At 41.7% G+C, this 9,296-nt stretch overlaps 1 protein-coding gene across 2 annotated transcripts in view; it reads left to right on the top strand.

Moving 5' to 3' along the window:
- Positions 1–1,888: 1,888 nt before the first annotated feature.
- The window catches only part of arhgap10 (Rho GTPase activating protein 10), a 58,356-nt gene continuing 50,948 nt past the window's right edge, over positions 1,889–9,296 (top strand). For both annotated transcript variants that reach the window (XM_034086119.2, XM_034086118.2), the window contains exon 1: positions 1,889–2,477. In XM_034086119.2, the coding sequence (XP_033942010.1) occupies positions 2,324–2,477 (154 nt within the window). In that variant the 5' untranslated portion in view covers positions 1,889–2,323. The remainder of the gene's footprint in view (positions 2,478–9,296) is intronic.

Genomic DNA, 9,296 nt, shown 5'->3' with positions numbered 1-9,296 from the left:
TATTTTGGCCCACTGTGTATTTGAGTTTGACACCCCTAAAGGGTCCATGTGGGAGGTGTACTGAACTGTATCTAAGAGATCACTTTTCCTTTTTCCTGTTGAATTTCCCTTGCCTTGCTGCAAGCCTTTGCCTTAGCACAGGGGTTGGCGACCCGCGGCTCACGGGCCGCATGCGGCCCTTTAAGCCTTCTGCTCTGGCTCCCTTGAGCTTAGACAAAAATAAGAAGGAAATAAAATAAAAGTATTTGTAGGACTATTTATATTTTGTTGCATGGTTGAAAATGTTTCGTATCTTGTATTATGAGGTGATACTGTGACACATAAATAAAAAACAAAACGGTTTTAATTAGGTCAACTAAAATATGCGTCACATCCTGCTACAGTCCCGCGCGAGCGCCTTTTCTTGGAGGCCCGACCTGACCCCCGGCTCGATGAGCGAACTATGGATAAATCAAAGAAAAGTACCGGAGGAACACAGGATTTAATTCTGTGTGGACAGAGTTATCTGCTTTCACAGCAAACGATGCTGGTTTACCGGTATGTTTTGAAGTTGTCAACGGTGCTGCAGCCTTTAGTATCGAGGAACAACAAGGGAGAGGAAGACAGCTGACGATCTTCAGTCATAATTCAATGGGGTATGTCATTTATTTCAGAAAACACTTTTTGTTATATTCCATGGAATGCTCTTAACGTCCCGATAGCAATGAATATATTAACTGCTTTGACAATAAATACATACAAAAATGAATCTCTGGAAGCCGTAGCGCTGTAAAAAGTAGGACCAATCATCTGAGCCGGCCCGGCTAAAATAACTGGATGGCCTACCTGCCTGTCAGCCTTCCATCTGTGCACACATTTATCTCGTGCGCTCATTGGTCATGTGCGCGTTCGTGTCTGTTGGAGAAGGGGCTATGTAAGGAAGTCTGAAGGAAGAGGCATATTTTTTCCGGTTGTGTACTTTCAAATTCTAGCGCACATGAGCTGGTTTCTCCATTCTTACCGGTAGGTACCTTTAACTCTTTTTAGGGTGCAGCTATATGTTTTTTTTCCCTTCAAATGTGCAGAGGACTCCCCAAGTGCTGTGTTTAATTTATTTTAAAGTAGGCCTGTGTATTATTTGTAATTCTCCTTATAAGAGTTCGTTCTTTCTTATTAGAGGTTAACAGTTTTATATCATGTAATAAATAGCCTAATAAATGCAAAAAAACTGTAGTTTTTGTCTGATATAACAATAAAAAACTATGAAATATGTTTTGCGGCTCCAGACAAAAAAATGTTTTGGAAAAAGGAGAAAAATGGCTCTTTGGTCAAAAAGGTTGCAGACCCCTGCCTTAGCAGAACCCAGGGCCGTGGTTAATGGCATCACCTTTTCGCTCGCTTTTCTTCTCTTCCATTTTTCTTTATCATTATAGAGTTCGAAACATCTGCCCTAGAATATATTTGCATACAGCTCTTCCTAGCTCTTCAGTCTAAAACAAGAAAGTGTTATATATTGTTTATCAGAGTTTTTTTTGTGTTAAACTTTATATTCTAATTGTATGTATATGTATATATTTTGGTAGTTATATTTATTGTATAGGAAACCAAGTTAGTCCATGTGTAAATATACTTGGCAATACATTGTATTTTGATTAGTGTATCCACCAGTCACATACATATTCATATTCATTTTTATTCTGAAATAATATATTAAATGTAAACTGTAATTGCGTTTTTTGTTTTAGTCTGTTACTGTCACTCTTACCGAAGTAACATATCTAAATACACACAACTGTTGACATCTTTCGTGCTGTAAATCAGTGCTCACTCTGAAGCGAAGCGAAGGCGGAAGTAGGTTAGAGTTTATCATCTTGCAGGAGCTTTGTCAGAATCTTTGTCAGTAGTTTTGCTACACGCACACAGATGTCAGCAGAGTTTCTCAATCTGTCACTCTGAGAGGTGGAGTACGTTTGATGGAGGAAGGAAAATCAGGATACAGCAACCATGACTTTCTGACAACTCCCGTGAACCGACTTCCCATGAGCACTTCACCCGACAGTGTATCGTCATCAACTTGTAACCGTTATACCTGTTAGCTGTTCTTTTCGTTACTTGACAACAGTGGAACAACACCCATGCGCCTGTGTCAGAAGTTACCATGCTAACCACCGTTAGCTGCTGCTACTACACGTAGCTATGCTTTATCTGCTGCACTTCAAACCTACTGCCAGCTGAAAGAGCGGCAATTTCATTGTAAAGCTAGTTTTTTCAAAAGCTTCACAGTCAGCGTCATTTCGCCCAGTTTCCCGTTCTTGAAAAAAGAAGCTATCAATCTGTCACAGAAATGGGACTACACCCGCTGGAATTCAGTGAATGCTATCTGGACAGCCCCAGCTTCAGGGAGAAAATAAAATCTCACGAAGCAGAACTGGACAAAACGAACAGATTTATCAAAGAACTGTACAAAGATGGGAAGAACCTCATCAATGCAACCAAGCGTGAGTGGATTTTTAATGTTTTTAAAGGTTGTACTCTAAGGAAAAGTATTGTGTGCAGTCTTAAAAGTCATGCACTTGACTTGGAAAAAGGGCTTGGGGTCTTCATGTTTCCACTCACTTTAACAACTGCTTTGCAAATGATTGTCTTTTCCTTTTGGTTATGAGAGGGGAAAACCGCTTGGGAGCTGCAGAGTAGAATAACCTTAGTCAAATGATAAGAGAGGTTGTTGTGATTACAAGATCAAGGCGTTGTCTTTCTTATCGTTTTGATATGCTGTCCATTATTTTTGTTTTTTATGAAGACAGCTTTTCATGTTTAAGCCTGAAGCACAAGAGTTCTTATAATAACCCCCTGCTCAGCTTGCTCCCAGTCACACAGGGTTACAAGGATTACTTTGTTATCTCTCTCTCTCTCTCTCTCTCTCTCTCTCTCTCTCTCTCTCTCTCTCTCTCTCTCTCTCTCTCTCTCTCTCTGAGCCCAGGTGACTTCAACACATAGTCATCAAAAATGGACTACTGTAAGTGTTGGAAAATCCCCCTGCATTGTTACGTCATCATTTGACAGTTTTATTTAATTGAAACCCTGCAACACATCTCTTGATGTACTGCAGGACTACATGTGTCAATCTTCAGGCGAAAAAGCAACAAGTTGTTTGTGATGTGAATGTAACTTAATAATACAGTATGCCATTGCTGTAGTGTCGACAGATGGGATTCAGGAATGATTCAGCTGCAGTGTTTCATTTGCGTTAGTGCTTTGGACCATCATGCAACATGTTTTTCCACTCTAAAACCTTCAGAAAGACTTACCTCATCACGTTTGTTTCAACGCTGTTCCTAAGTCACCCGATCTTTCGTTTTTTCCGTTAGGGCAGCCTTAAATTCTTCAAGATCCAGCAAGATGTTGTCATGCTTGCTTAACAATCTTATAGCCTGTTGATTTCATAATGGCCAACCGTTTTAGTAGACTTTTTATGGCACAATTAGGTTTCGTAAAACACCGGCACAACCGACAATAAAGTCGTTTTCTATACTAAGAAAAGCTTTATTTATTCAGCACTTTTTTAAATACACTTTTCAAGAGATGCAGCTCAAAAAGCTTTACAAGAAGTCAACACATTTAAACAAGAGCAAACAGTTAATAACATATACAAACTAAGACCATTGAGAAATATAATAGAGAATGATGAAATAGCTTAATAAGGATGAAAATAATGAGGAAACAACAAATAGGGGTTTTTCCAGTGAATTCAAATCCCGTCAGTCCTTGCAAACATGTTGAAACAGCAGGTGCTTCCTGATTTAGTGGAAAGTTAACACTTGACACCGGGTCAAAGGGTCAAAGGGTCATGGAGGGACTCTCCTGGTTCGCAGCAGTGCGTAAGTGTGCCTGGTGGTTGTTAAAAGAAAGCAGCAGCAGTACTCGGATGCCTCGTGTGTGTCAACTAAACTTCAGCACTTCTGTGCACGTCACCTCCTCTATTCAGTCTTACAGTAGATGACATGAGAGGAATGCTCTGATTGGATACAATCGGAACACATTCATATACGTTTTTTAATTCATCACAGTCTTTTTAACCTGATCGCACTACTTTTTGTGCAATCTTGAGTCATTCTGCCACAAATATTTGCATGTAAATATTATACAAAATTGGTTTGTTTTGTTCAGATTCATTAAATGATCACAAAAACTACTATTGCTAAACTCAAGTCAAGTGTAACAAGAGTTTCTTACCCCCTTAAATCCCACACAAAGATCTATTCCTTAGTGTAAAACCGTAGGTTATTTATTAGCTAGATGATCGTACCTTGTGTTGAGCGTTGCCTTAAAAACCTTTCCATTTGTAGCCTTACGTAAGCAGTAATGAATGATCCTGACCTTCTTCATGCTTTCTTCTTATGTCTCATTTATTTGCTTATAGTCTTGAGACCAAATGCTCTCCAGGTTTTGCGTGGAGAGCCTGCCCGGTGAACTCTGGTATTCACTGTTGATATCGATGCGCTGCTATGTTGCTCTAACTGATACTCCAAATCCTGCTTCAGGAAGTCACGTCACGTTAAGTCACGTCTTGTATTTCGTGCCTTATACGAGCGGCTAAACATCGTGTCACTGTTTTAATGTTAACCCTCATTGGGTCCGTGTTAACTTCTGGCTTATGAGAATGTGAGGAGGATGAAGGGACCCTGCCATACGGTCCCAGCGGGAGGAATGATTGCAAAGTCAGTTGTATTTTCAGGAAGGAACTGATGGTCATGTTTTTATGTTCGGACACTAATGAAGTGCTCTCGAGAACATTCTTGGGAATGTGTCTCGTGCCTTCCTCTCAGTTTTCAAATGACTGTTTTTGACGATCTTTGATAACCGTAATCACGAGGAGTGTACTCGTCTCCTGGCTTCAGCGGTATAGAGTCACTTAAACAGGATCTAACTGCCACCGTTAAATGATCAAACAATAATGCACATGGCTTATAAAACAATACACTGCTATTTACAAATGGTGTGTCCCGCCTTGATATTTCATTGAAGGCGTGGCAGATGAGTTGGTCGCTGCTCTCATGCAGGTAGAGCTGAAACAATAAGCCAATCAAAAAGAAAAGAATCAGCACGAATTTCAGTAATTGTAGAAATGTATTACGCCTTATTTAAGGAAAACCGAATATCTCTGAGTTTTGTTTTTATAACTACAACAACTCATCTTTGTCTCTGGTAACGTAACGTTACAATTGATATTGAAATAATGGCAAGAAAACACACGACACTGTTCCTTTCCCATTGTTAGCAGCATGTCCAGGTGTGCCTTTAATCTGGCGAGCCGATTTGATTTGCAGGACTTTCAGTTTAATAACATGTGGAATGGCCTGACGGGGATCGACGTTTGTGTTCATAATGTTCAAGTAAATCCATCGATAAACTCATCAAGACGCAGTTAAAACCTATTTCTGCAAACAGTGTTTTCAGACTTTGTCTTGGAGCATTGTCATTACAAAGTTCACAGTAGTTTTAGCTCAAGTTAGGTTATAAAGTCATATGGTGTAAACGTACCCTCTGGAGCTCAGCTGCTGCATCGCTCCTGTTCCCTGCACATTACTCATGAGAATGTGACCCTGTGTTTGGCTCTCCTCTCCATAGAGATCATAAGAAACAGCCGTCACTTTTCTTCTTCTTAATCTCCTTTGTTTGTAGCTTTGCAGCTCAGACACTTGTTTTTGACGGGTGAGGTTGATTTGGAGACGCTAATCTGTGTAATGCTCTCTGTCAACTATGGACACACCATGATATCCAACGCTCATCAGTGGTAACCATGATTTATATAGCGTTCTGTATAAAACACAGTCCGATTGAGTCTAGTTTAGAAAGTCAAATAAATGATGTGGCTCAAAAGATTTAATACAAATTGCATTTTATTCTTCTTAAACGTTAAAAGCGGAGACGCACTCTTTGTTTTGTGTATATATTATTTATCAAAATCCCCAAATAACTGTGGTGCCTATATTGTATTCACTTAAAGGTCCCATGCCATGGTCATTTCTACAGGTCATGGTGCCATTGTTGAGGTCTACTAGAATACATTTACATTGTGCAATGTTCCAAACTCACATTGGTTTCTCATACAGCACCTCTGTAAAGTATGTGTGTTCACTCTCTGTCCTAAACGGCTTGTTGGAGCTCCTGCCCCCCCCTTCCTGTGAGCCCAGTGGCCGTCTGCGAGACAGCGAGACACAGCAAAACCCAGCCCGAAACACACACACACACCCGCAGCCTGGCTGGGAGTTTGTGTGTGTGCCCAGGCTGAGTTCTGCGGTGTCTTTCCTGAGTGGCCGCTGTGTACTCGTCGTGTTGTTGTTGGTGTTTGTTTCTCAGGTGGCGTATTAGATTGGTCGTGTTGAACGTAGCTCTGTTCTTTCCACCACGCGGAACCTCCGCTTTGCAAACATTGCATCTGGCTGTTACACTGCCTTCGCTTTCAATTTTATAATACTTCCAACCTCCTGACATTTTCTCTGTCCCGACTCCCGAGTCACCAGCTGAACTCGTTAGCTTACTGCTACTATTAGACACTGCGCCCACTCTGTTGCCAGATTTGAGAGAAATAAGCAACCAGGTCTGAAAACAAGCCAAAAGAAGCAACACATACATGATGTTGTGTAATTTTAAACCAAAACTAAGTCCTCAGGATGACTTTAAGACGTGGACATGGTCATTTTTGTTTTGTAACATTAAATAAAATAATACAAATATTTTATTTTAAAAAAAAAATCCTGATCCCCGATTTTTTTCCTCCCAATTACAATCTTTTGAAAATCACGTGATCGGCTCCGATCCCCGATCACGTGATCGGATCGGGACATCTCTACCCGAAATACGTCACTATACCCGAAATACGTCACTATACCCGAAATACGTCACTATACCCAAGAAGTAAACAATGGAAAAAGAGAAATGTCCAACGAGGCGTTGTGGGGCAGCATAGACGGGTCTTTTCTGTGTTACAGGGTGTACTTTGAGGGTTTGTGACTCTGCAGAACGCTCACATGCAGAAAAACCTTCATAACACATAAGGGGATGGGTAATAACCGGAAAAGCATGACATGGGACCTTTAAAAACACAATCTTTGTTTGGTACATATCCTATCAAAAAATCACACCATTATCATTTCAATATCTTTTAATATATAATAGAATTTGAATAATGATGCAGTATGATATTTCCCTCTGATATCATGAATCTTATTGCAGTTGCAATATTAGTACAAAACATTGCGATTACATTTTTTCTTCTTCTCATCATCTTGTTTGGAGTGTTCCAAAGGCACTTGTTGATCTCCACATCCCACTCCCCTCTCAGCCTGTCAGTGACTGGAGGATGTCCCTCTACGGAAAGTCCTTGGCTCTGAGAGGAAACTTTGTCCCCGGGCCTCGGCCAAAGAGCCGTGACATGGAAGTGCCCACTAGAGGAGCAACATGCAGATGGGCTTCTGTTTCAGAGGGTTTCCCCACAGGAACTGTGCCCCGTCGGTACCCTCGGCCCCACCCTCACTGTTGTTCCTAGCAAGCGCATTGACTTCTCACTCATAGGAAATATGAACTCTCCTTTTCTGATTCTACTCCCACTGTTTCTTTTCAACCATGTTCTGTCATCGCTGCAATCAACTGAACAGTAGAGTTGGAAGGCGTTGCTTTGGGGTCAATCAGTTCCACAGCTGGACTTCCTTTAGTAAACTGACCGTTAGGCTTATTAGGCAACAGATGATCTGTTTTTTGTATTGCTCACTTTCAGTTCCACAAACCCAGCCATGAGAAGGTCTCTCCTCTCTTCAGGCAGACAGGTTGGCCTGCCATGGTGTGCTTTGGCTCACTGCTGCTCTCTGTAATCACATTACTGCTTCTGCCAAAGAGCCACATCACAATCTTTCATTAAAACCGCATTAGTACAAGACGTGAAGTCATGTGGGAGGAACGCTTTTTCATCTCATTCCAGAAAGAATAAGACCTGCTATAACAAGGATGCTGGATGGCTCAACTCTGCTCCTTTTTTGGTGCAAGCACAGCTTTGAAGCTACTTGAAGCACCTTTTGATTGCATCGCATGATGAGTTATTTTTTTGTGCCAGCTAAAGACCCAGATGGTGATAAAGCTTCCACGAGCCAATTGGTGATTATTGACAGGATACTGCTAAGCACAGCCTCACCCTACAGACTTGTTTTGAGAATCAGGAAGTCATGAATGAAGTCATACTTTGTGGGCAGGGGGCTGGGGGAGAGAGGTTGTTGGATGGGTGGGCAAAGGTGGGAGGGGAGTGTGGAGCGGGGATTGGACTGGAAAAGATGGGAGAGAGGAACAGGAAGGACTGGAAGGGCCGCTGTTCGAGGGCCTGGACCAGGCAAGCTTTGACCTGAGTGGCACATGTGACGAGACTGTAGAAATCATAACAAACATCAAGACAACAGGCGCCAACGAATACACTGTGGACATCTTCAGCAGCTGAACTCTGACATAAACATACCTTTTCTGTTTGTTTTGGGGAGAAAATCTGCAACAGCAGCCAAATGTTACATTTCCTGCTTTAAGGCAAAAGGTTAGTAGAAAACAATTCAGATAATTGATGGTAAATATCTAAGGGAATAGCAGAAACAACTGTTTTGTTCTGACAGGTGCCGTTAGTTTAAACATTACTTTAATCAAAAGACTTGCGAGACTGATTCAATAAAATATAGTATCGTATACATTAGGGGTCGACCGATTATCGGCCAGGCCGATTATCGGGGCCGATATTCATCATTTGACCGATTATCGGTATCGGCCTTTTTTTTATAAAATTGCCGATAACACTTTGGCTCTGATGCGGCCGTTTCTCTGTCTGCAGTCACCACTCTCTGTACACGAGCAATGTCCCGCCCACAGCGCTATCTGATAGGCTATTACTGAAGTGTCAATCAACACTGAAGATTTTCCGGGCGGGAGCCAGCCATAGAGGCGGGACCTTCTCAGATTACAGGCAGGTGCGAAGAACGCAGACAGAGGCAAGCAGCAGCTCTGAGCGGCAGAGCCATACATGTGTTTTGAAGGTAAATCAGTTGAAAGCCGAAGTTCAATAAACATCCCAATCCCCTATGCTGAGGTTGCAAAAACAGCACGATCTATTGATCCAATTCTATCGGCTTCCCAGTTACACAGGGACGCGGGAAGTCAGTCAGCGTGCAGCGTCTCACAGCGGAACTGTGGTGCGGAGTGGAGCCTCGCAGTTTTTCAGGTTGATCTGTGAAGCTCATTAGCTAATCAACATGTATTTAGCAAATGTTTAGCAAAATATTAGAAGT

The sequence above is a fragment of the Pseudochaenichthys georgianus genome, chromosome 1 (assembly GCF_902827115.2).
Source record: "Pseudochaenichthys georgianus chromosome 1, fPseGeo1.2, whole genome shotgun sequence".
NCBI classification, from domain to species: domain Eukaryota; kingdom Metazoa; phylum Chordata; class Actinopteri; order Perciformes; family Channichthyidae; genus Pseudochaenichthys; species Pseudochaenichthys georgianus.
Note: the sequence above shows the minus strand (reverse complement) of the source record. Positions and strands in the feature narration are given on the sequence as shown.